The following is a 26998-nucleotide window of genomic DNA, read 5'->3' as shown; positions in this document are numbered from 1 at the left end:
GTCATTTTTTTCTTGGATATCAGTGTTCAGCAGTTCCATTCTGATTCTGTTTTCACAGAAGGGGTGATGGTTGAGATTGCCAGCGTAGACATGCTTTACTAGAGGGAAGTCTACAGCAATCGGTTGTTGTGAAACAATGTTATATTTTGCTTACAAACGTGCCTGTCCTCAGAGATCAGATCATTTGGAAGAATACATAGTATTTGTACTTGGATACATTGTTGTCAAAACTGGTAAAAAGCAAGGTTTTGTTATGGGAAATTTTAAAGACATGCAGAGAGAGAATGGACATAATATTACCCTCCTATTTATTGGGTAGTTTCAGCTATTATTTCATGATCCATCTTGTTTCATTGATCCCCTTGTCCACTTAATTTTGTTATTTTGGAGCAAATATTATGATTTATTTGTTACATAACAAAATATTTTGAAACAAATCTTGGGCCTTATATCATTTCCACCCTAAATATTTCGGAAGCTTGCATTTTAGAGCTGTAATCTGAAACGTGATCATGCTTTAGCACGAATGCGTCTGCCCAGGAACTTACTGAACGACTTCTGCCACTGCAGACTTATTTTGTCAGGGTCACTATTTGCACCTATTAGCTAATATGTACATACTCGCAGCCCCCCACTTTCTAGGAGAAAAGGGTGTGTCCTATCGATAACCTGATCTGCACTTTGCTGTCTGTACCTAACAGTTTATCGTGGAAGTTGTTCCTTGCCAGTGAGGTGAGTGGGCGTGGGTCACCGCCAATGTCAGGCTTCCTGCTCCAAGGCAGCAGAGGAGAACCCAGTCTCCTCCCTCCCTGGGCCGAGGCCGTTAACACGTGGTGGTTGGAAGCATATCGCAAGCTTCCTGTGAGGAATGTGGATGGACTTTCGATCCGAGTGGCTGCAGAGCACTGAAGCCATCACAGAGAATGTTTGTATGTAGTACACATTAAAACATGCCGTGGTGTCTGGAGTAGAGAGTCTTATGTTTGCTACATAAGAATCTTGTTACTGTGTTTTGTGGAGGATATCAACCTTTGGGTGGAAGCTTTGACTAACTGCCTTCCTCTGCCTCTCTTTTCAGAGTTCATTTACCCACACCCAAATGCTTCTGCAGAAAAAGCCAGAAATGTCTTAGCTGTGGAAACAGCCCCCGGAGAGCTGGTGGGAGAGCAAGCTGCAAGTCAGCCGGCCCCAGGGCACCCGAATTCCATCAATTTCTCTCTGAAGCAGTGGGGCACTGAGCTCAAGTAAGTCCTTGCAAAGCCACATGTGACACTGGAAATTGGGCTTCTGATACGACGTTATCATTGGTGCATGAAATCATAAAACTGCCTGTGTTAGTGATGGTCTTTGTCATCACACGGTGCTTGTGTGCAGTGCCTGTTACAGGCCTGACGTTGGCGACACTTGCACACTTGTGGTTTCATTTAGCCATGACTCTGGCAGGTAGGTCCTGTGCTTGGCATTTTGTGGAGAGAAACTAGCCCAGCAAGGGCCCTTGTCTAAGGTCACGAGGCTCTCCGGGTACAGAGCAGGCCTCTGGTCCCCAGGGGCCAGCCGCCTTTCCAGGACCCCAGGCTGTCCCAGATCTCTGCTCTGTGTTTCCACGCTCGGCCTGTAATAGAAGAGAGGGGGGGTTTGTTCTCGTTTTTGTTGGTAAGGAACACTTTATTGAGGTGGAATTCACATCCCATACAATTCACCCATTGGAAATGTACAGTTCAGTAGTTGTTAGTATATACGCAGAGCTATCACCCATCACCACAATCAGTTTTAAAAGAAACCCCAGTACCCGTTAGCAGTCACTTCCCGTTCCCCCCAACCTTCCCCCTCCGCCCTCCGCACCCACCAGGCTACTTTCTGTCTGTATGGATTTGCTAATTCTGGACATTTCATATAAATGGCATCATAGCATACAGATAGTTTCTCTTGCAATGTCGTCAAGTTCCCTAATCTTTCCTTCTACAATGTCTATAATCTAATGCTAATCTCATCAGTGAATTTTTACATAAACATTGTGGTTTTCTTCTAGCTTCTTAGATGTGGGGAAATAGTTATAATAACTTTTAAAGTCCTTTTGTACTAATTTTATTCTTTGACATTTCTGGGTCTGTTTCTATTTACTGATTTTTCTCCTTATAATGAGTCGTATTTTCCTACTTCTTTGCCTGGTAATTTTTTTACTGGATGCCTGAAATTGTGCATTTTACCTTTCTAGATGCAGGATTTTTTTGGTATTCCTGTAAGTATTCTTGAACTTGGTTCCGGAGTGTAGTTTAATTACTCAGAAACAGTTTGATACTTTTCAAGTTCCCTTTGCAGCATTGGTAGGTGGGATGAGAGCAGCCTTTGGGGATAATGTCAGCCACGTTTGTCTGAGTACGTCTGAGGCCCTATGACGTCGGAGGCTTCCCACTCTGGCTGCTGGCGCATCACACTGTCCCCACCCTGTGTCCCCTCAGAGACTGTCCCCTCTTCTTAGGCGGTTCTCTCCCGGTCCTTGGATAGCTTTCTTACACACAGCCTGACGTCCTTCTCTGGGGTCTTGGCAGCCCTCTGAGATCTCTGCTGTCTGTCTGTACAGGTCTTCTCCAGCTCTGTGTCTGATGAACTCCACCCGGGGTCCCCTGCCTGCACTGGCTGTAAGCTGGGCAGAGGTGGGCGCCCCTCATTCATGTCACCCTCTCAGGATCAGGTCGGGTGCTGCCTGAGGCCTGATAGCTGATAGTCGTTTCCCCTTATTTTGTTCAGTTTTTTGGTTGTTTCTGGGGACGGTAAGTTCAGTCCCTGTAATTCCGTCTTCACTGGAAGCAGAAATCCCAGCCTAGTTTTTAAGTTTTATTGAAATAGTTTTAGCACATGGGCAAGTATGGAGAGTAGCAGGTTGGTTACAGAGGTAGCCAGTACCCAGCTGTACAATTTTGTCCTTTAAAAAAAAAACAAATTGCAACTTTATGGACACAGTTCAGATCCTCGCCTCCGTGATCCCGTTCCTGTCTCGCCCTTCACGGAGGTAACCAGAATCTGTGTCTGTCTGTAAATACCTACTAACAGTATTATTTCGCGCATTTAAAATGCGATCCTGTTGTACGTGTCACTCTTCAATTTTCTTTCCTTTTTCATTCAACATTTAAAAAATATGTATCCACGAATATGTATCCATGATAGTGTAGCTTTAGCGAGACAGTATATTCCATGAAGACAAAGGTCTTTGTTTTGTCCCCTGGCTTATTCCAAACACCTAGCGTAGTGCCTGCCACATAGTAGGTACGCAGTAAATGTCTGTCGAGTGAATTCATTCATTTTAAGTGATGGATGACATTTGATGGCATGGATGTGCTCAGTGTATCTGTTTTCCTGCTGGTGGATGTTTGAGTTGTGTCTTTATGGCGACTGTGGACGTTCCTGTCTCTGTCTCCTGTGCGCGTGTGCAGGACTCAGTTCAGGAAATGCTGGGTCTCAGGGCCGGCGCTCTTCACCTGCCTCCATTGCTGAACTCTTCTCCGTGGTCACAGCACCAGGTTAGACCCCACAGCGCGCTGTGAGTCCCCGTCTCTCCACCCCCTCACCAGTGTCGGATACTGTCCGATCTTTTCATTTGTGCCACCCCTACAGATGTGAAATTCCATTTTGTTTTACAAATGTTAAAAAATAACACATCTCATTTTTCCCACTAGAAATTCAATGTCTTCTCTGCGTCCTGGGAGAGGGCATGACAGTCGGAAGAGTGTGTTTTATACCAGTGAGGAGTGGGAGCTTCTAGACCCGAGCCCCAAAGACCTGGAAGAGTCCATGGTACTCGAGGAGAGGAAGAGGCAGGTCCCCGAAGGAAGCAGAGGTATCACGAGGCGCCTGCTCTGTCATTCTCGCCACTGCCGTCTAGAGCTCGGGGACTCTTCAGGAGCAGATGTTTCTGGAAGCATGAGTCCCAGTGAGGGTTACCAAGGAGACATTCTCTGTGCCCTGGGAAAGGACCACCAGGACGGGCTTTGAGGGGGAGCTGGTGTGCGTCCCACAGGACCGTGCAGTGTCCCCACTGGCGCAGGGCGACAAGACGTTCAATGAGTGTGCTTGGTTACCTGCTGCGTGGCAGGGCTGGGGGGCACCCAGGAGTGCTTCCTGGAGGAAGCGCATTGGGGTCAGTGGAGAGCAGTGTGGGCTCCGAGTCCCCGGAGAGACTTTGGCAATGAGATGGGAAGGAATGAGAGTGAGCAGGACCGGAAAGGGCACCCAGAGGGCTCAGGGATGTGGGAGGGAGGGACGAGGGCCTCCAGCTGCGCTGGAACAGCTGCCCCGCAGAGAGGGCGCCTGCACGGAAGACACACAGGGACAGAGGTGTCTCGGGGCTTTGGTCCTGCTTCCTTCGTGGGTATTTCCTGTAATGGCTCCAAGAATCAGCCCACCAGCCTGGTGTCCATGTTATTGATGGAAAGCGAACTACCCTTCCTTGTATTTCCCGTTTTTATGTCAACTTTTTCATCGAAGTATAATGTGCAGAAAAGTCCCCAAATCAAAACCACATGACTTGGGCCGGCCGATTAGCTCAGTTGGTTAGAGTGTGGTGCTCTTAACCCGGTTTGATCCCCACATGGGCCACTGTGAGCTGCGCCCTCCACAACTAGATTGAAACAACTACCTGACTTGGAGCCCATGGGTCTTGGAAAACCACACTTAAAAACAAAACAAAACAGAAAAAAAACACATCGCTCACTGGATTGTTGCCCAGTGACAACACCCATGTAGTCAGCACTCAGGTTAGAAACGGGACTCCCCCCAGTCCTTTAGTGCCCCCCCCCAGCCAGCCCCGCCCCCTGGAGCCAGCCCCGCCCCCAGCCCTCCCAGTCACCACCCCCAGGAGTAAGGACTGTGCCCACTCCTCAAAGCATAGATTCTTTTTCCTGTTTTCCAACTTTATGGAAATGGAATCTGTATGGTATGTACTCTTTAGTCTCCCCCCTTCATATTTTGAGTATGTAGATTTGAATCCATCCACACTAAATTTTATTTAGATCCCTCAATATTCTTAAATATCCGGGCACCCCACTGGCTCTGTCATGCTTTAAATGTGTATTTATGATGTTTAAAACATATATTGGGGGGGTTGTTTGTGTTTTTGACTAAAGACAAATTAGCAAAGATAAGAGGCCAAGCATCCCAGTAGGTCTGAGTCTTGCCCTGGGAACCTGCCATCCAACTTAACAGAGGGGCTCACCCTTGCAGGGTGTTCCCAGGATGCCACGGGCGCTGAAGCAGCCACATCCTTCCCCGGCTTATGTCTCTGTTCTCTCTGTTCCTGAAAGTACCTGAAATGCGAAAACGGTGATGTGAGCATAGACATTTAGCCCTGAGCTTCTGAAAATAGATTTTGGCAAATAAACTTAGCATTGCCAGAGAACCTCAGGAAAGCAATAGTGCAATTTTTGTCATTAGTTCCTCATTAGTTGCCAGTGTACAGCCTGCGTTTTTTCCATCTGTCTTAAGGCAGAGATTGAGCAATCAGATGAGACTGTGTTCTTTTGAAGTGGTTGTGTGGTGAGTCTTGTAAGGAAGGATCCAGTGGGGACCAGGTCTGATTCAGGCTTGGTTATTATCAAGAATGTGGCGGGGACAGATGCATCTCTAGGGGGTGAATCAGGCTGCTTGCAGAGTGACAGGTGAGAGGCTGTGTTTTATTGGAGTTTCCAAACCGGGGATTTTGCCTACACTTAAAAAGCAAGTTTTGTTTTTACGCAGGAGTGACTGGCTCAGGATTTCCCTTTGATTTTGGACGTGTTCCTTACAAAGGGAAGCGCCCTTTGAAAGACATGATTGGATCGTACAAAAATCGTCACAGTAGTGGTGACCCTTCAACCGAGGGGACATGGGGCAGTGGCAGCGCCAGCAAGATGGCCTGTGAAATGCAGCTGCAGGTCCAGAGTCAGCAGGAAGAGCTGGAGCAGTTAAAGAAAGACCTGTGCGGTCAGAAGGTAGCTTCTCCTTCGGCTTCTCTCTCATCCCACCAGAGGGCGGGGGTCCGGGGGCCAAGCCTGGCTGCTTTCAGGTTTCTCTCTTTTCTTTCCCAGAAGGTGCTTTCCCCTCAAAGTGCCATGTTGCCATGGCCACTGTCCTAGGCACTGCCACTCTGCTGGGTCATTTGTTGAGAGGCTTTGGAATTTCCCAGGAGGGTGAAGACCCCTCAAGGGGCCAGAGGAGTGTGTTGTCTGCACCGCGCAATCCCACTGACGCTGGATGTCTCTGAGCTTCGGCCCAGTGTCCAGGAACAACAGTTGTTAAAAGGCTTTCCAGATCCTGTTAAACATTTCCTCCTGAGCTGATCAGACCCAACTACTCTTAACTGCTCAGCAGGCCGGTGACTTTTAGAGCCCAGGGTTTTGAATACGGATGAGTGTTTACCAGGAAACATTGCAAACGGCAGTGTGCATGCGCATGATTTCCTGTTTCCTACGATTGTTCTCTGCAGGCAGTCTGTATGGAGTACGTGGTTTTTCCTCTTTATCTCTGAGATTCTTCAAGAGGGAACTTGCTATTAAAATGTTTCCAGTAAAGTCCGCATCTGCTCACATTCCAGCGGGCGCCCCTTGCCGAGTTGTCACCTTCTGCTTCCCCCTTGCCCCCCACCCTTGACTCCAGGAGCTCGTGCGGCTGCTGCAGCAGACGGTGCGGTCGTCGCAATATGACAAGTACTTCACGAGCAGCCGGCTCTGCGAGGGGGCCCCAGAGGACACGCTTGAGCTCCTCCACCAGAAGGACGAGCAGATCCTGGGCCTCGCCAGCCACCTGGAGCGCTTCAGCCTGGAGAAGGAGAGCCTGCAGCAGGAAGTGAGGACCCTGAAGAGCAAGGTGGGCGAGCTCAACGAGCAGCTGGGGATGCTGATGGAGACCATCCAGGCCAAGGACGAGGTCATCATCAAGCTGTCCCGCCAGCTCAGCCAGTGTGAGGGCGGCGCGTCCTCCCCCACCTGGGTGCCCGGCTCTCCCGTGCCCGCGCCCGCGCCCGCCGCCAGGGACCAGCTGGAGCTGGACAGGCTGAAGGTAAGAGCAGGCCGTGGGCTCTGATGACCGGGACGAGGTCCCAGACCCCTGCACAGTCCTGTCCGTTGGTGTCACTCCAAGGCTGCTGGCCTCAGTGAGCTCATGGCGTGACAGCAGAGCAGCTGTGCCTGACAGGCCGTGTGCTCTGCTGAGAGCTGCCTCGGACAGTGGGAGGTGGTCAGCGTGCTGCCATCGCTCCGACAGCCTCAGCTCACTCCCGTCTCGCTTCCGGGCTGCTGGGACGCCTCTCTGTTTACACCCTGAGAGCGTCACTGTTCCACGTAACCTCTGGAGGCCGTGCCCTGCCCCTCAGTGCTCAGTTGAGGAAAATCACCACCGTTAAACCAATTCATTTCCCCGTCCTTTGTCACACAGTACTCCCTGGCTGCCTGTCCTGCCACGGGCGGCCCCGAAGGTTGATCAGAAAGTGTCTGATAATCAGCTTTCAGTTCCTCAGCGCTCGCTCTAACTTAGCAGGGCTGTTTGATGAGGTAGCAAAATCTTCATTATGTCAAATAATTAGTCAACATTCAACCAATGTGAACTGATGAATTTTTTTCAACAGGATAATCTACAGGGGTACAAAACCCAGAATAAATTTCTAAATAAGGAAATTTTGGAACTCTCAGCTCTACGGAGAAATGCAGAAAGGAGAGAGAGGGATCTGATGGCCAAGGTGGGTCAGGACAGATGTATTCTGTTATTTGGTGGGAGGCATGATTCAAAACCATTTAAAAATGACCATGCTTGACTAATTTGAAAAGCTATCTGTACCCCCATGTTCACTGCAACGCTATTTACAATAGCCAAGCTATGGAAGCAACCCAAGTGTCCATCAATGGACGGTTGGATAAAGAAACGGTGGTACATACATACAGAGGAGTATTACTCTGCCATAGAAAGTGTGAAATCTTGCTACTTGCGACAACTTGGATGGATCTAAAGGATGTTATGCTGAGTGAAACAAGTCAAAGACAAATACCGTATGATCTCACTTGTGTGTGGAATCTAAAGAACAAAATAAACGAACAGAAACAGACTCAGCGAGAACAGACTGATGGTTGCCAGAGGGGACAGGGGTTGGAGAGCTGGGTGAGAAAGGTGAAGGGGTGAAGAAGTACAAACTAGTAGTCACAAAACAGTCACGGGGATGTAAAGTACAGCACAGGGAATATTGTCAATAAAAATACATACATACATACATACATACATACATACATAAAATGACTGTGCTTGAAAACCAGTTCAACACCCGTGCTGGGAAGGATGTGGTCGCTGCCACCACTTAGAACAATACACTTAGAACAATTACAATGGCAGCACTTTCTGCTCAGCTTGCTGACGGAGCAGATGGAAATGCCCTGTGATGTGGCTTCCCTTTGCACATGCAGTGGGGTTTATAGGAAAACAATAAACACAGTTCTGAGTCCCCAAATTAAGGTTATTTGGATTTTGATTTATGCCGTTGGACTGTGGGAGTCCATTTCTTAGGTATAAACGCGGGGTGAGGATAATGGCCCCCCCTGAGCCCTGCAGGGTTGGTTGATGGTCAGACGTGACTGTGGCTGCAGAGGGCCTTGCAAAATGAACAGACGTCGCAAGCGCTGCCGTTACCCCCTGGGGGGCTCACTGACACTGGCAGCAGCTGTGCTGGGCTTTTGCTACCTTTTGAACAGTCCCCAAAGCATCTTCCCACACCTCGTTCCTATGTGTTTCCCAGGGCTGTATTTGGTTTGTTTGATAAGGTGGCAGATGGCCGCTGGTCCTGGGTCACTGTCCTAAGAAGGTGTTGATGTCACATGGGCTGGCTGCTCATGCCCAAGTGCCAAGTGGCACTGAGCTTGACCTCAGTGATTGGCATGTGGCCTGGTTTCTGCTGCTCACCTCACCCCTGTCCAGGACTGATGCATGTGTTGGCATCTAGACGTCGTATTACCAGCACCTCTTCCGTGCCAGACCCCCTAGAAGGAAGGGGGGCCCGCGGCAGGCTATCTGAAACGTGACAGACAGGTGGCCTGTGGCAGAAATTAATCTCTTGCCTCTGGCTCACATCCTTTTGTGCTTGTCGTTCGTTGCTTGCCCGCCTGTGGTACCTGAGGCTGGCTTTTCCTGCGTCTTTTCCTGCTGGATGTAGGTAACCGCCGCTTTCTCTGCAGTATTCCAGCCTGGAAGCCAAGCTCTGCCAGATAGAAAGTAAATACTTGATCTTGCTGCAAGAAATGAAGAGCCCAGTGTGCTCAGAAGAGCAGGGGCCTGCCCGTGATGTCATAGCCCAGCTGCTGGAGGACGCGCTGCAGGTGGAGGGCTCGGAGCAGCCGGAGCAGGCGTTCGTGAAACCTCACCTTGTCAGGTAAAGGCACCGGCTACCGCAGGTGCGGGGACCCCTTTCCAGCAGCAGCAGCTGTTCACAGAGCCCTGCATAACTCTGCACCTCACCTAATGCTCCCGACTCATGCTGTCCCGTCACCTGCATGGGTGATGTCATCGTTTCTGCCATAACACCAAGGTGGGGTGTGGCTCCACTGGGCCTTTTCGTGCTGAGATCTTTCTCCTGTGTCCATGCTGAGGATGGCGGCCTTGGTTCTGGTCCGGCCTCTGCAAGAGGGGCCAGTCTTCCAGGCAAGGACCCTCTCCTGAGACACAGCCACACACCAGGGGGCCTGGGTGGGGACCAAAACACCTGGGTCACCTGACTCAGCACTTGAGCTCACTGAGGGTCGCCGACCAGCCGAGGACACACCTGCCCCCCAGTGCACTGGGACATACACACGCAGTATTACGTGCATTTTCCAGAGAATCGCAGTCTCTAAGCCTGTGATGATGGATCTTGCGTTAAGAACCTGCATTTCTGAGTTTCTGAAAAATGAAATTCATGAATAATTGGAGCGAGGAGAAATCTGTGGATTCACTCGGTCCAACTCCTCCTCCATTTCTGGCCCCTTGCCATTCAGGGGCTGACCCTGCCCCGTGCGGGGCCCTGCCTGCTGCAGTTGCCCCATTTCTCCTGTCGCACCCTGGCCCCAGGCGAGGCCTTGCTTCAGAGTGACACAGTCTTTCTCTTCTCTCTTCTTACAGCACCGGCCTGCATTGCCTGGGCCACTCAGATGACACTTAAAAATATGCTGTCCGAATGGCAAACACCATTGTTCCAACTCTTACTGGAGTCTGTGTACCAGAAGCTGTGCAAGGGGTCGTCATACGGGACTTGTATTTAATGTTCAGTGAGGTTTTTGTCCTCAGTTTGCAAATGAGGAAGCTGAGGTTGGGGAGGTGACATAACTTCCCCAGGGTCACACAGCCCCTAAGTGGCAAGGATGGGACCCCACCCTCGGCAGCCGTCCCCGCACTGCATTTCTCACTCCTGCTGTTTGCAGTGGTGACATGACCCCCGCGAGGGCGTCCCAGCCAGCCGCTCTGAGGGCGCTGTGGCTTCTTCCCACGTGTGTTTTGGGGTCTTAATGTTTATGTTTCCAAACTTCATGTGGAAGTAGAACAATGACTCTGCATGTTGATTTAGTTTAACTTTTTATTATGGGAAATTTCAAACATACAAAGTAGTGGACAGACTCGTACAACTGTTACCCAGCATTAGCCGTTATTGTTTGCCAATCCTGTTTCATCTTATCTCCCCGGCCCACATTTTTTTTTTCCTGGAATATTTTCAAGGAAATGCTAGATATCTCATTTCTCCTTTTACCCTCAATATGTATTTCTAATTGATGGCACTTTTTAGTACACTGATCTCACCATATTCTTCTCTTTTTGCTGCTTTTCTTCCATTCTTTTCTGCGATAGCCCAGGTGACGCATGTATCTCCTGCTTGTCCTAACCTGCTCACACGCCTTCACTGAGCACACCACACGTGTGACCTGCTCCCTCGTGGTGGCATATAGGCTCCGTCCATTTCCCTTGTTGCAGAGTGTGGTGCAGCGAACCTCGTGGCCCGCGTGTCTGTGTCCACGTGAGGGCGTGTTTCAGGGCTGAGCTGCCAAAGAGAATGGACTCCCTGACCTCTGGGGAATGCATAGCTCCACTAGATCCGATTTCCAGAGTGTGCTCGCATGCAGAGTGCCAGAGCTCTCTGTACTGGTTTGTTGTGGCTGCTGGGACAAATTATCACACACTTAGTGGCTTCAAACAACATGTTTGTCACCTTCCAGTTCTGAAGGTCAGCAGTCTCGTGGAATAAAAATCAAGGTGCTGGGGGACAGTTTGTGTCTTTGGTCATCCAGGTTGGCAGTTCCTTGGGGTTGTGGTACCAGGTCTCCGTTTCCTTGCTGACTGTCAGCTGTGGCCACTGCCAGCTCCCAGCCCCCTCTGCATTCTTGGCTCGTGGCCCCTTCTTCCGTCTTCAAAGCCAGCAGCAGTCGGCCAGTCCCTGGCTTCACACCTCTCCTGCCTCATCTCCCATTGTCGCATTTCTCTGGATGGCTCTTCTGCCTTCCCCTTCCACTTTGGAGGGCTCCTGTCATGGCGTTGGGCCTACCAGGCAACACAGGATCATCTCTGTGCTTTAGGTTCTGTAACCGTTATTCCATCTGCAACGTTCCTTTTGCCATGTAAGGTCACATGTTCACGGGTCCCAGGGATTAGGGCACGGACAGCCCTGCGGGGCATGACTCTGCCACCATTGCTTCATTGCTCTTCATCAGTAATATCTTACAGATATTTCCCCTCGTCTTCTCACCTTTAAAGTGATATTCTTCAAGCACAAAAGTTATGCACATATGTGTGTGATATGTAACCGCACAGACACATGTTCACGCGGCCACATTCCTCAGCCTGTTGGGCCGCTGCTGCCTGTGTTTTCTTCTGCGCTTTTCACTTTTAGGGCTTTCAACCATCTAGATTATTTTTCCTGGATCGCAGCAAGAAGAGGCCTAATGTTCTTGTTTTTCTGTGCACATAGCCCGCTGTCCTCACCCTGCTGGTGGAGAAGTGTGTTTCCCCACCGAAGTGCCTGCTCGTGTGTCAAAGTGCCGCCTACACACGGTGTCACTTCCAGGACCTCTTTTCTGGTTTTGCAGTCTTTTTCCGAGACCATGTCATTCAATGTTCTTCCTTGTTTCTCTCCACAGTGAGTATGACATTTACGGGTTCAGGACTGTCCCAGAGGATGATGAGGAAGAGAGGTTGGTGGCCAAGGTCCGGGCGTTGGACCTGAAGACCCTCTACCTGACGGAGAACCAGGAGGTCTCCACCGGGGTCAAGTGGGAAAACTACTTTGCAAGCACGATGAACCGGGAGATGATGTGCTCCCCGGAGCTGAAGAACCTGATCCGGGCCGGCATTCCGCACGAGCACCGCTCCAAGGTGTGGAAGTGGTGCGTGGACCTCCACACCAGGAAGTTCAGAGACACCACCGAGCCAGGCTATTTCCAGAACTTGCTCCAGAAGGCCCTGGAGAAGCAGAACCCGGCCTCGAAGCAGATCGAGCTGGACCTGCTGCGGACGCTGCCCAACAACAAGCATTACTCCTGCCCCACCTCCGAGGGCATCCAGAAGCTACGCAACGTCCTGCTCGCCTTCTCCTGGCGGAACCCAGACATCGGCTATTGCCAGGGTCTCAACAGGTGGGTGCTGGGCCCGCAGGCACTCAGGTAGCTTGTGGGCACCAGGTGCTGCCTCACAGCCCCCGCCCCTCCTGCTTAGCCAAGAAGAGCCGGTGTGTTAGGGGAAGGGAGTGGGTGCAGCAAGCTGGTTTCAGTCATGCAGTGAATGGTCGAGAGCAGCCAGCATGCCTTCAACTGGTAACAACAAAGTCGTGCTCCTCCCGACGTGTAGCTGTCTCATGTTTCCTCCTCGTGCTTCTTACCACTTCTGGGTTCTCGTCACCCAGTGACAAAGGACAGTTTGGCGTCCTTAGTTTCCAGTGCGTGAGATGAGGCCTGAGCCCCCCGTGTACGCAGCTTTGTGTGGGAAGAAGTTGCCCAAGCAGTTCTGCAGCGGGTTAGCGTTAGCCCTGAAGGCCCACACTTGTTTCCCGGCAGAGCAGCGTCTTCCTGCGGCCTGCACCCTGGGCCCTGGGCCCCGAAAGCCTCCGGCCCCTCCTGCCCCACATAGGAGCCCTGACCAAGCCGGTCCTGCGGTCTGCTCCCCTGGTGGCTGTCCCCACCCGGACACTGACTGCTGTGGCGCTGTGTGCCCTGTGTCTGTCCCTCGTCTGTTCCTGTCACTGCTGTCATCGTAGATGTCCATTTATATCCTTCTGTGCCGTAACAGTAGGTGGCCCAGTTTGTGAGAAGTGCGGCTCCAGGAAGAATGTGGCAGCTCTGTGTGTGTTCTCGGGAATTCCCCTGCACGGCTGCGTTTTGGGCGCTGACGTGTGTGTGGCTGCTCACGGGCCTTTTAACCCTCACCCGAGCCCACACTGGCCTCCACACGACGGCTGGCTTTTTGCAGCTGCGACGAGTGTTGCTGGGAGCAGGGTTAGACCTGACAGCAGACACTTCCCAAGAAGTCCTCGCCTCTGTGGTGGGGAGGACAGGGTGGCCTGTCTGTGTCCTGAAAGGAGAAGGGCCTCGGGCTGCCCCTTGTGGTCCCCATTAAAGGGAAAGCCTGTAACAGAACACTGCCTACGGAAGCAGCCATTTGCTTTATTCACGTCGTACACTCGTTCTGCAAGTTCCTGGAAGCTGGAAAGCCCTGACACAGGGATCGGCGAGGGCAGGAGCCTGCCTGTTTGGGGCACAGTCACGGCCTCCTGCCCAGCGCTGTCTCTGCTCCGCCACCCCCGTCACCATGAGGGCCTCTAAGTTTTAACTCTTTTACTGGACTTTTTTTCTTTGACGTATTTTGTACACGCTTGTAAGAACCCACACTTTTGTGGGAGAACATGAGCCTTTTGTGGTGACTCACGCCTGTCATCTTGACTGTCTGTCCACAAAGGCTCTGCTGACTTTGGACCTTGTCCCTTTCGTGGTGTCCCCGGGCTGTGGCTTTGGCTTCTGGGCCTGTGTGTGCTGTTTTTCTCTCCTCGTCCATCTCTTCCCGTAGTCACTTTTCTAGTCTCTGTCTCACTCACACCTTCATTCCACTTATCCCGGGTCTTTTATTTTTTTCCCCCTAGCCTTTTAATTTTAGATAAGCTCATTATAATTTTATCTAAGGAAGGGAAAAAAAAGATTCTGAGGGGTGGCTTCGGGGGCTTTCCCGTGAGTGATACACAGAAACTTCTGGTCAGAGGTTCTGGATTTCAGATGTGGAGAGGGGCGCTTTCTTCTGCCTCTTTCTCCCCTTCCTCCTGCCCTGAGTGCCCTCTCGCTCGGAGCCACACCAGGGACGACTGGAGAAGGAGCCTCCTGACTAGTGACAGTGCAATAGCCACACCCAAGTTTCCCTCGTGATGTGTCAGGCCCCTCTCCACTGCAGAGGGTCGGTTTGCCTGAAGCCCTGTTTCAAACAATGGCATCAGGAAAGTTGTTTTGTCTCTTACATCACCCCTGGATTATTTTGTGCATAGAAGGATTAGTTGGAACTTCTTGAACAATGAACTCAAAGGTTAGCTGCATTAGCAAAAATCTTACAATGAAAACATTTTTAATGAGGCTGGTTGATCATTGGGAAACAATTTCATCATCTTTAAACGAAAACCAAATAGAAGGAGTGGGGGCGGAAGTGTAGCTTTGCTTCTCAAAGTTTAGGAACACGCACGAACTAGACAGAGCCGTGGCCCGGAGAGAAAGCTGCAGGCGGCAGGCGCCTCGTCATGAAGACAGCTCACCTTGTTCTCTGTTCGCTTGTAGGTTGGTGGCGGTGGCTCTCCTGTACCTGGAACAAGAAGACGCCTTCTGGTGTCTAGTTACCATCGTGGAAGTCTTCATGCCTCGAGACTATTACACAAAGACTCTTTTAGGATCCCAGGTACTTCTAAAAACATTGTGCTTCCGTCACAACTATAGAGTTAGAGCTGGAATGTGCCCTGAACTGAGCCTCACCTCGGCTTCCCATGCGTGGTTTCAGTCCTGGCGGCCTCGGAGACGCGTGTCCATGAGCACGTGGTGTGACCGGCGCACGCAGCGCTCCTTCTGGCAGACTGGCTGTTAGAACCCCGTGAGAAGTAGAGCGCTGCGCAGCTGCTGCCCATGCTCAGGGCTCAGCACCCTCCCCGGGCACAGCCTGCTGGTACCGTAGGGGCCCGTCCCCGCTTCCCGGCTGGCAGCCTTAGGTCATGTCCCTCCTGGGAGCTTGTCTGTGTTGACTGTAGCTCTGCCTATGTCTGTCCGCCTTGTCTCCCCAAGCTTGTGCCCTGCCTGGTCTGCTCACAGCCCCGCCTCGCCCCCCAGCTCCTGAGCCAACCAGCGGAAACCCTGGTGGGAGACCAGGAGGGCAGGAGGGAGCTGAAGCCATTTCTCCCCTCTGTCTCTCCTGGGCACTGCCTGTCAGTGGCTGCATCTCCTCCACGGTGCCAGCTCCTGTCTGGTGGGTCCCCCATCCCAGCGGGGATCTCTCTGCTCCGGCCTGGGGGTGGCTTCCCGCCCTTGCCTCTCAGCTGCCTCCCCTTCTCAGCTGTTGTCACCAGGGTGACCCTCCCTGGGTAAAGTCCCTCTTGTAAATATCTAGTGGCCTCTGAGTTTTACTTTCTGTTCATATCTGCCACTGATGAGGACCTGGGCTGAGGCTCACACGGTCGGCGGAAGCCAGGCCCTCCCTCCTGCAACCGTGGAGCTTGGGCACCTGCCTGACCATCTCTGTGCCTCAGTTTCCCTATCTGTAAGATGCACGTCATATACCCCTCATAAGAGTGGTTGAGGTTGAATTCAGTGATATGTTAAAAGAGTTTAAGTAATGCTGAGAATATTGTCAGAATTCCATAAAATTATTAACAGTTACAGGCAGCAGGGGAAGGCCTATTTTAAGTATGTGGATTTAAGACAAAATCTGCCTCACACTGTTGTCACATAAACACAAATGTAAACGCTGAGGAGACTTCCCTCGCCTATAAAAGTAATAGGTGATCAGTAAAGAGAAATTACTTAATGTCACCTGTTACCCCCCCAGCTAGAGAACCACAGTTAGCATTTGACGTATTTCCTGTTTCCTTTTCTTGCCTGCTACATTCAGGCGTCCAAACTGAGAGCGTGCTATATGCCGGCCGGTTCCCACGCTGCCCGTGTGTTTTCACTGTTGTGTTTGGTGGCTGTAGTGCTCCGTCAGCTGAGCGCGTATATTGCAGTTGACCACTGTCCTATGATGGACGGTGCATTAGGCCGCTTCTAAAATGGGGTCAGCCCAGCGCGTGCTGTGCACATCTGTCACCCAGCCCCTGCCTGGGTGAGTGCCGAGCCCCCAGCCACGCTCTGCAGCCCCCAAACTCGGCAGCTCTTCCATGCGCTCATGGTAGACCAGGGCCTCGCTCAGCTCTGAGGACCCGGGTGGGGGTGCTGCAGTCGCTCCATGGCCCCCAGGCCCAGAGCGAGGCCCGGGCAAGCGCTCCCTGCCCGCGGCTGCATAGCCACGCCCCTGCCATGCAGCGGCTGCTCAGGGGACAGGGAGCACCTGCCACCTGACCGAGGGGACACACGTGCCTGGGGTCTCTCCCCCTTTGAGGCCCTATTGCAGGTCCCTCCCTCCCAGGTGTCATCATCCCAGACCCTGCAGGCGGCTGTCACTTGGCCCTGTGGTCAGCTGCCCTCTCCCTTGCCAGTTTACAATCCCTTAAAGGCAGGCAGCCCCGGGGCCCTCTCACCGGTCATGACGCGTGTGCAGACATAGCTGTCATTCTAATGTTGAGGGATGGAAAAGAGGCACTGTCACTAGTCAGTCGTGCTGACCCTGCCCAGTGCCAAACAGGACGTGATTTGCCCAAGGCCACCAGCTAGTAAGTGAAAGAGCTGAGATGCCAACTCACGTCCGCCTGACTTTGGAGCCCTACACACAACCCAGTAATATTTATTGAGGGGACATGGTGATGTGTCACTTCCTCTCTGGCCCACATCGGGTGGCTGGCCCTTTGAAGCCGCGCTCCTGTGTTCGCACGTGGCCTGCGAGGCCGACTGTTCCGCTGGCCCTTGGCTCTCCCTGGCCTGTTGAGTGCAGCAGTGGGGTCAGGCCCTAGACCCCTCCTCCCAGTGCCCTGTGGAAGGGTGACCGTCCTCGGGCACTCGATGAGCACCTGCCATGTCCTACTGTGCACAGTGGGCCTTACCGCCTGCTCCCCCCAGGTGGACCAACGCGTGTTTCGAGACCTCATGAGTGAGAAGCTGCCGCGACTGCACGCGCACCTGGAGCAGCACAACGTGGACTACACCCTCATCACCTTCAACTGGTTTCTCGTGTTGTTTGTGGACAGCGTCGTCAGTGACATCCTCTTCAAAATATGGGACTCCTTCCTGTACGAGGGGCCAAAGGTGGGTGTGCCCGCGGGGCGCTGTGGGCAGCGGCAGTGGTGGCAGGGTGGCCGGCTCACCTGGGACGCGAGGGGTGCCCCGGGACCGGAATGGCCTTGCACGCTGTGCCCCTGCAGGGGGCCTGGGGCCACAGGACACATGCTCGTTCACCAAAAACACTGAGCAGAAGTCCCGGGCCAGGCACAGGGCTTTGATGGTGTCCTGCTGGAGCCTCGCCCCGCCTAATGGTGGTGGTGGTGTCCCCACTGTATGGGTGGGAAGGCGGAGGCCCAGACAGGCCCAGAGAGTAGCACGCAGGGGATCAGGGACACACTCGGGGGCCATCCCCCCACAGACCACCCCACTGCCCAACATAGGACTTGAATACAGTCTGTCAGTGACAGAGTTCTCCTCCGGGGCCCACACAGTGCCTCCTGCCGGGCCCTCGGTGGGAACGTTAAGTGAAAGGTGACGTATTTAAATGCTATAAACACTGCTTTCCACTCAGAGAAAGTGCAGGTCGGCGCAGGCCCGCCACAGCCTGCGACGTGGGCAGTTCCCTCTGGAGCTGGTGGCACTTGCGGGACCGCCAGGCGTCCAGTCCCTCTGTCCCCAAAGACCAAGAGTGAAGTAAATTATTCTTCGTTTTCTCTCACTCTGTCCCAAAGCCATTGGCTCAGACCCTGGTGTCACTAGTTCAGACAAAACTATCTGGAGGTGCAACTTTCTGAGAGTTTAGACTCGACCCTGGTTTTCATTTTACTTATAAGTGACGTCCGGTTCTGGGTGCCCTCTTGCCTAGAAGTGTTTGCTGAATGTGGGAGGGTTGCAGACGTTCCGCTCTGTAGGGACAGTTTGGGTTGGGCTGGAGCATTGCTGCAAACCATCAGAGTCCGCTTTTCTGCAAGAAAAGGCCCTGCTCTTGCCAGTGGGAGCGCGTCTCAGGTCTCGTGGCCCCAGGGCCCCGGAGGCCTGCCTACCCCCTGGCGCTTCCCTCCTTACAGAGCCCTGTCCGTTTCACAGGTCATTTTCCGTTTTGCCCTGGCACTTTTTAAATACAAGGAAGAGGAGATCCTGAGATTGCAGGATTCGATGTCTATATTCAAGTACCTCCGATACTTCTCTCGCACGATCCTGGACGCCCGGTGAGTCCTGGGGGGCAGCCAGACCCCAGGAAAGTGGGGTCCTGGACACTCGCTGAGTCCTGGGGGGCTGCCAGATGCCCAGGAGAGTGGGCGTCCTGCCCTCGGCTACCCTGTGAGCAGCCCATCCTTCCACGTGAGGCTCAGCCTCCCCAGGGCTGCAGTGACAGCAGGAGGAGGACTGGGAAAGGAGCGTGCACTCCAGGTGTCTCCAGAGACCAGAGCGGAGCTAAGCAGAAAGGCGTTTTATCCTTTAGCCAACAAACCCAAGTGCCAACAACCAGAGCAGCAGGTGTACGTGTGTAGCGTAGCGGGCATTTCCTGAGTGTCCGTGACACAGCAGGTCTCTGCCAGGCATGGAGCATGACCAGTGAGGAACAGCCCCGTCCTTGCAGGCCTCGTGGGGGACGTGACAGCTTCGTGTGCTCAGTGCTGTGATGGGACATGCCAGGTGGCCTGGGCCAGGCAGAGGGAGCTCAGGAGCTGGCACAGAGCTGCAGGAGCAGAGTGTGGGGCCCTGTGATGTGGTTTGGCCTGGCATTGACCATGCAGGCTCTGCCCACCCCTTGTGCTTCTTCCTGAGTACTGGTGTTCGAGAGGGCAGACGCGAAGGCATCAGGTTGGCGCAGGCTGGGCTGCTGGGAGACCATGGGTCCAGGTGGGAGGTGGTGGCCTGGCTCAAGGTGTCACCAGAGGCTGCTCTTCTCAGCAGCAGGGATGTACAAACCCCAGGGAGGGGAGGCCCCTGGCTTTCCGGCCCGAGAGCCGACTGTTCGGAGATCGTCTCGCCCCTGCCTCCCAGCCACACAGTGGTTGCCTGTTCTGGGCCACCCCGTCCATATGTCCCCTGGACCACAGTTGGCGTCTCCGCCCTGGCAGCCGACACCCCATCCCGCAGGGTCCTGTACCTGGTTGGGCAGGTGAGGGTGGCAGCTCCCTGCAGCATGAGGTCGTGGTTACACCCACTGTTGCCTGAGTGTGAGGGGTAGGTTCCTGCTTCAGACGTGTGAACCCATGTGAAACCACACAAGTCCTTTCACAGAGAAATATTTGGGGCTTATTAATGGTTTTCAAAATTTTTCGACTGCAACCCATCATAAGAGCCACATTTTATGTCCCAGTCTGGGACACACACAGAAGCACGTGTAGCTGGCACACAGGAATTTGTTGAAATGTTTGTGGTGTGTGGCCCAGATCTGTGCACACTGACATTTTCTACCACCTGCTGTGTCATGTACCTAAAATGCTCGTCATGACTCACTGACTCGATTCCTCGATCCACTAATGGGTGCAGCCACTTCAGAAACGCCATTTGTCCCTGTTAAGCTCACTACTCAGCCAGGAGGGGCGCAGGGCCTTGGGGGTGGAGGGGGGCTAGGACCCCACTCGGCCCAGGGCTCTCCTGAGCGCAGCCCCCGGCCCGGGAGGTGACGTTGGGAGACGCGCTGGCTGAGGCCATCCCTGGCTTCCTGGCAGTCATGACTGTTTTTAGGATCTTTTACTTGGGAAGTGGATTTTTAAGATGTTTTTGGGCTTATTGGTATATAAACAACTGTGACCTAAGTTTTGCCAAATGAAACGGGCCATCTGAGAATAACGTTTGCCAATGAAAGGTAGATTCTGCATCCTGGGTGCACCTCAGATGTTCGCCAGTGTCACTCACATTAGGTCAGGATTATGGGATGGTGTGAAATGAGCGTCACTGCAGCAGCTGATGTGCACGCAGAGCATTTTGGTCCCAAAGTCCCCCTCCCCCGGGCCCCTGACAGTCAGGTGCAGATTGTGGGTTCTGCCAGGCCAGGGCGTGTAGGGAGCCCCTGCCCACCCAGCCAGCCCCTCCACAGCCATCCCGCGTGTTCCCACAGCGCCACCTTGTGAGGAGCTAGGGGGCAGCTTCCCCACCAGTTGGCTTCCGGAAGTCAAGGTTACTGGACCAGGAGTCAAGTGCATCACCGAGCCAGGCCAGCAGCAGAGGACCACCTAGGGTCATTAAGACTGGGGTGTCGTGGTCCCACCTCTAGACTGGGCCCCAGTGGGACACCGGTTCTGCAAAACAGAGGGCGGGAATTCTGAGCCACATGTGTCTAGGGGATTTGGGTTAACCAAGGCCAACCCGTCTCTGTGGCAGGACTTCCAGAGCCTCTTAATACGCCAAACCCCGCCTCCTGACTCAGGTGACCACGGGTTACTTTCTTTTCTCTGGACAGAGGCGTGTGTGACGTCCTGTTGTGCCTCAGCCGGCAACAAGTGACCCTTCAAAGGCGTCAGTGAGAAACGTGAATTTAATTTAGTGTTTTCTGTAGCAAAGACAGGCCACACCCCGAGGTGTAGGTGTGGGGAGCCTGTTACTGACAGCTGCGGGGAGAGAGGCTGGTCGTGGAGCCTGGTTCCTGGTCCCCAGCCCTGTCAGCCTTGCTGAGCAGGAAGCACTGAGGGTAGCTGTGTCCAGGCCTCTCTGTCTCACATGGTCTAGAACATACTCTGGAACTCAGCATGAGAGCACCTCACAGGAGGACCCTCTGGGTGGGAGTTCGGCGAATCTACGGAGCAGGAAAGGGAGAGATGCTAAAGGCCTGTGAGTTCTGACTGACGTGCATCTTACATTCAAGTGGCCCAAGCGGCACGAAGAAGCAGGAGCAAGTGACTTGTTTCCTGACAGACGAGGGCATGGTGACATTTCTGTTCCATCACAGCCTTTCCTGGGGTGTACATGTATCGGGCCTACAGAGTGGGGGGAACCAGCTTCTGTTGTGACCCCAGAGACGGCCGTGGCTGGTCAGTGCTGGAAATCCAGCCAGGCCTCGGCTCCTTTCGGGTCTGTTTCTCTGGAACCACTGGCCGTGGCTAGGGGCAAGTTACCGTGGTTTTCAAATGTGTGCTGTAAATCTGTGTCTGACCTGGGGATAGTGTGACAGTCTTCATAGGCTGTGTCTCAGGACTTGTCACTTGGTGCCAGTTCTGACGGTTATCACCAGGTTTGCTTGGGCATCTGTTCGACCCCTCCCGTGTGGCCTGTGACAGTCTTCCTGACGTGCCCTGTGCCAGGCCTCGTGCTGGTGCCCAGGACTCAGGTGTGACCACTGAGCAAGCGCCAGGCGCTGTCCTAGTGCTCGTGGGTGACAGCTCTAGTGACCCCACGCCCAGCTCTTGCCTCTGTGCACAGTGGGGAATTGGAGGCCGGGAGGGGCTGGCGTCTGACCCGGCCACTGTCCTGGGCCTGCCCTGCAGCCTCTGCATGAGGAGGCCGGCCTCCGGGTGACGTCCCTGCGTCAGGCCCGGCGCGTCCGGGGCCCGGGCCTGCATGAGCCTCGCTTGCGCCCTCTGACCTCTGACCTGTGACCTGTGTCCTGGCAGGAAGCTGATCAGTATCTCCTTCGGGGACCTGAACCCGTTCCCCCTGCGTCAGATCCGGAACCGGCGTGCCTGCCACTTGGAGAAGGTCCGGCTGGAGCTGTCGGAGCTGGAGGCCATCCGCGAGGACTTCCTGCGTGAGCGGGACGCCAGTCCTGACAAGGGCGAGCTGGTCAGCGATGAAGAGGACACCTGAGTGGCCCCTGCCCCAAGACGCTGCTCTTCTTGCCTCACAACCAAAGCGTGCCAAAGGGTGAGCTGCAGGGCCGTCGGTGTCGTGACACCCAGAATGTAACCCCCGTGGTCTCCGGAAATCTGCTGGGCAGCTGTCCAGAGCCACACTGCCTTCTCAGTTCCACTTGGGCGGGGTCTCGCCTTTTATAGCGTCTTCCTGCTGTGCGTTTGGCCACACGTGTCCCGTCACACGTTGCGATTGATGGGCACACGGCCAGGCTTACCCATCGGCTGCGCCCAAGAGCCCGTTTACAGTGTCCGTCAGCCGTGGCGGTGTCTTGGCCCTGAGAAAACCCCCCACGGCCACCTCCCACAGTGTCTCCTGTGTACTCAGGCAGTGTGGGCGTCTTCTGAATGGTCGCACTGCCCTCAGACCCTCCTCGCCCAGAGGGGCTGCCTCGGTCGCAGAAGGTTGGTGTGAAAAAAGGGACTTCCTTAGAAAAGCAGGTACATCCCTTGTTCAGAAATGGCTTATGGAAACCCCCCCCCTCACACTGGTGGCCTCACGCTGCCAGCCGTGCCCCGATTCTGGAATAGCTTTGCCCTTTCGGCCTTTCAAACAGTGGCTCATAGCCTGCTGCGGGACGGCCTGGCTCTCCGGACACCACACTCCCTCCTCGTCGGCCGCTGTTGGCAGATGGGTGGCTCTCGGGCCCTGGCGGGAAGCTCTGCTCCTCTGAGCGATGGCTCGCAGAATCCTCACACGCAGATGGGGAGGGATTCTGGAAAACTGGCTCGTTGTCCTGCAAGGCAGGCCCACCCCTGGACGGCCTTGGTCAGGGGGACGAAGGAAGCTTTCCTGGGGGCTCTGCAGGGCCAGGGTGCAGCTGCTGAGAACACTGGGCACCCGGAGCCTGGCTCCCTCGGGAGCAGCCAGGCATCTGGTATGCCCTCCGCACGAGCGCCCGGAAGCCCTCTCCCCTTCCCCAGGCCAGCACGGGCCTCCCTGGGGGTCACCGCAGCCTACAGCACATCAGGCCCCGGCAGTTCTGGGGACTCAGAGCATCACCTGGCTGAAGCCCTGGAAGGAGGCTTTGCACGCGGAAGGCTGTTGGGCTTCTCTGTGACGCCTCCCTAATGTGCAGCTGTGACAGGATGTTTTCTGGCACGGTATTACTCAACCAGGAAAGAGGCCATTTTAAATGGAGTTTTTACACTACCCGGAAGACATAGGAAATGACAGTTGACCTACATTAAACATACTCCGACTGAACGCTGAAGCAGTGTAATTTGAAGACGTGCTTATTTGTGAGTACGGTTTCTGTGTCTGTGACTCTCAGCCTCCCAGCAGCGTCGTGGCCGGTGGCCATCTCAACGTACCAGACTGAGCTCAGCTCCTGTCTTTGGTGGAGTTGCTTCGTTTGATTTTCCACCATGTACAGGGAGCCGGTCTCTATATTTAGCCAAAAGCCTTTGTCTCTTTTCAGGTATCAGAATTATCTTTCATGTCTCGGGAGCAGCTGTTAGAGGCCCAGCTTCTTTTTTCAGGAAGTTGCCTTGTGGGTCCTACGAGGAGCATTGTGTGGCCTCACTGCTCTTTGGAGCCCCCTGCCCCCTGCAGGACACTGGGGCTGCTGGAGACGCCGCCCCCACCTCCCACGGGGCTGTCAGCCTGGACGGTGCAGTGGGACCAGGGTCGGGGCTCCACAAGCACACCGGCTTCCCTCAGACTTCGGTTTCCAAGTTGATTTAGCCCTGGAACTGCCTTCCTGGGGCGAAAACACAGCCGTTAGGAACAGGCTTGTTTTCCCCACGTTAAAAGCACCTGAATTGGGCCCTGGTGCTCCGAGTGGCTGGGCAGTGGGCGTGGGAGCAGAGCTGCTGGAGGAAGTGAACTGGGAACAGTTTTGGGGGTCCCATCTGTGGGATAGAGCCCCCAGTGTGCAGAGGGCAGAGACGGGTGCTGGCCCGGTTCCAGACGGGGGACACAACGGGCCCATGTTCCCTCCAGAACCGTAGGGTCCAGTCCCACTCTTTCCAGCCAACACTCCCTCTTGTGCCCGACACAGGCTGGGCAGCCTCGGGCCAGCCTGCCCACAGGCACCTGCCATGCCCACCGGGAGCCCCCGCGTCACACAGGTGGCACCTGCCAGCTTCATATCGGTGGGTTTTTGTTTTTTGTGGGTTGAGCGTCTGTTAATACTTTTGTATGCTTCACTACAGTTTATATTTTTATAGGCTATTTTTATCAAGCTTTTTCTAGGTCCCTTACTTTTATTTTATACGACGAGTCCCTGTGTGCACAGCTCCCTGTGTGTGTCTATCAACCTGGACCGCCCCAGCTGCTGTCCACTTTGGGCCACCGTTGGCCCCTGGCCTTGACCACCTCGGACCTTGACGTGTGCGTGGCCCCTTCTCACCCCAGGGGGCATCCGCTGCCGCTGTGGTCATGCTGACTGACCGCTGTTCAACAGCAGCTGAGACCGTGCTCACTGGGGACGATTCTGGTTTCAAGTACATTATATAGGAAGTGTCCTAGGCAAATAGCCACTCCACTTTTTTTAACTAAATGTTTGTATTATTGCACAATTCCCTCCCCCTCACGTGTGCGGCGTCATCTTCCTGCACGTGTTCTGGGCGGCGGGGCCTGCCAGGGTCCGTTCTTGCCAGTGGGAGGCTGGATGCCAGCCCTGGAGGGCTGGGGTGGGCGACTGCCAAGTGACGCTTGCCTTTTATGTCACAGCAGCTTCCATGCTTATCTTCAAGTTACATTTGGGGATTATCATATTAAAAGATGAAATAAACCACTAATTTGTATAATGTTCTGACATAAAACGCAGTTATAGTCACTTGTGAGGGGCTCAGCCCCAAGGGCAGGGAGGGGGGCAGGGTTATGGGGGCTGCTCCGACCTGCCAGCTGCGTGTTTCCGGGTCCCTACCCTGGGTTTGCTCTGGGGCGGGTGAGACAGGGTGCCCCTGTCCACAGTGGCAGTGCTGGGAGGCCCGAAGGCACGGCCATGCTGCAGGTGAGGGTTGGAGGCACGGGGCGGGAAGGGGGGGGCGCTGTAGGGGCCTGGGCCTCAGCCTGCAGTGGGAGCTAGAGCAGCCCCCAGCCAAGGTGGTAGGCACCCCTCCTCCCACCAGCTGTGACATGCCCTGCCTGAGTCACGGGTTGTTTGCCTCCTGCCTGGGATGACAGCTCAGGCCCAGCTGCCACTAGGGACACCACCCGCCACCATCGGAAAAACACAGGAGAGTGATTAAGACCGAATGTCCTTCCATGGGGTGGGGGAGGAGGGCTCCAGGAGGTTCCCCAACGGCCGAGCAGCCAGGGCCTGGGGATGGGCTCCTCCAGGACGAGACGCGGCCAGGCTGAGGCTTCCCAAGGCCACCCAGCACCATGGCAGTGGCAGAGCTGGGGCTGGACCCCCAGGGCTCGCGTGTGGGTCGGGAGCCCAGCAGAGGCTGGCTCTCTGTCCCTGTGAGAGGCTGTGACAGTGGACAGCCCTGGAAGCCATTACTCAGCATGGTCCCCAGGGCCTCCTGGGCCGGCCGGGCGTCTGCACACAGACAGGAAGCAGGCCTGACGCCCCTCCACCCTCGGATGGTGAGGTGATGCTTGGACTCAGGCAGGCTCCCCAGTGACTTGCTTTCCTGAGTGGCCTCGGACAGACTGCCCTCTGTCCGGCCACCGTGGGGCCTGCTCAGGGCCTTTTTCCTGCCTGGTCTGGGGGCGCAGAGCTTGGCGGGGGGTGGGGCTCGGGGCCTGTGGGCCAGTCACCTCCCTCTCAGAGCCTTGTGCTCCTCGTCTGAAATGGGGTGACGTGTGGTCAGAGAGCAGTGGGCGCAGCAGCACCCTGTTACCACGGGGGATGCCACTGCCCTGCCTTCCATGTGGGGCCAGTCCTGGGACAGACACGCTGATGCTTCAGCCTGTGGTGCTGCCCTGGTCTCAAGCCCCAAGGAGTGATTTTCAGTGTCCCTCACATATGCAGCCATGAGTGGCCACGTGGCCCAGGGCCAGTGCCCTCCAGGACCAGCACTCACATCAGTCTGAGTGGCACACACCGTAGAATGGGGTGCGAGTGGTGTCCCCGGACGGTGTGCATGGTGGGGGTCTGGACCTCGTGACGGTCAGTGCCCGCCAGGGAGAAGGCGGGTGACACCTTCCAGGTGTAGGACTGAGGAGCAGGTTATAAAAGGGTCAAGTCCAAGGCTCCGGCCAAAGGTGAGGACTGGGGCCTGCACAGGCCGCTTCCCGGACCCCGGAGGACAGACGAGCCCCGGCCGCAGCCTCCCCCGAGGCCACTTCCCAGCACAAGGCCTGTCTGCTCCCTGGCGTGTGCACCAGTCTCGCCCCATGGAAGAGGGTTTGGCAGGAGGCATAGGGGGCAGGTCTAGGGTCTGGGCCCCAGGTCCGTGCAGCAGGGGCCGAGCACCTGGGGCTGGCAGGTGGAGGCGCGCCTGAGGCAGACCTGTGTCTGGCTGGCCCCTTCCCGGGCACCGAGGAGATGAAGGGAAGGGACAAGTGAGCTGGCCAGTGTTCTCCCTCCACCCTGGGGGGGGGGGGGGGCAGCGGCAACAGCCCCAGGGGTATCAGCCCAGGTGATGCCCCTGCCCCTTGGGTGCAGAGGGAGCAGAGCGCCAGGGACGCGCCCATGGGGCTCCCCCACCACCCCAGGGCAGGTCCTGCTGCTGACAAGATGGGCCTTGCTGGTGTGTGTGGGGCGGGGGGGCTTTCCCTGTGAAACATGGGTCCGAGGACCTCAGAGGGGACATGGTGGGCTGGGGGGGGGGGGGTCTGAGCAGGGACCAGCACCCACGGGCCTTTGCCAGTCTGCACCCACCCCCTGTTACGCAGCCTTCGGGGGCCCTGCGTACGCCTCCTCCAGCCCCCTGCCCACCTGGGCCCCGTCTGCTTCTTCGTCCGCTCCTCCCTGTTGGCCTCTCAGAGGAGCCCGTGACAAGGTGGCA

At 54.9% G+C, this 26998-nt stretch overlaps 1 protein-coding gene across 3 annotated transcripts in view; it reads left to right on the top strand.

The window, feature by feature from the left end:
* Window positions 1-24846, top strand: part of TBC1D2B (TBC1 domain family member 2B) — a 49156-nt gene extending 24310 nt beyond the window's left edge. For 2 of the 3 annotated variants that reach the window (XM_074317273.2, XM_019751235.3), the window contains exons 3-13: window positions 1079-1244; window positions 3675-3835; window positions 5731-5963; window positions 6628-7029; window positions 7595-7705; window positions 9186-9379; window positions 12108-12602; window positions 14775-14892; window positions 17193-17378; window positions 18381-18502; window positions 21854-24831. In XM_074317273.2, the coding sequence (XP_074173374.2) occupies window positions 1079-1244; window positions 3675-3835; window positions 5731-5963; window positions 6628-7029; window positions 7595-7705; window positions 9186-9379; window positions 12108-12602; window positions 14775-14892; window positions 17193-17378; window positions 18381-18502; window positions 21854-22046 (2381 nt within the window). In that variant the 3' untranslated portion in view covers window positions 22047-24831. Of the gene's footprint in view, window positions 1-1078; window positions 1245-3674; window positions 3836-5730; window positions 5964-6627; window positions 7030-7594; window positions 7706-9185; window positions 9380-12107; window positions 12603-14774; window positions 14893-17192; window positions 17379-18380; window positions 18503-21853 lie in introns of all 3 variants that reach the window. The other variant, XM_074317274.2, reaches the window with a different exon arrangement.
* The last annotated feature ends 2152 nt before the right edge of the window (window positions 24847-26998 follow it).

Source organism: Rhinolophus sinicus, chromosome 13, assembly GCF_057876585.1.
Source record: "Rhinolophus sinicus isolate RSI-liver-muscle chromosome 13, RSI-T2T, whole genome shotgun sequence".
NCBI classification, from domain to species: domain Eukaryota; kingdom Metazoa; phylum Chordata; class Mammalia; order Chiroptera; family Rhinolophidae; genus Rhinolophus; species Rhinolophus sinicus.
This window is presented reverse-complemented; position numbering and strand designations above follow the sequence as displayed.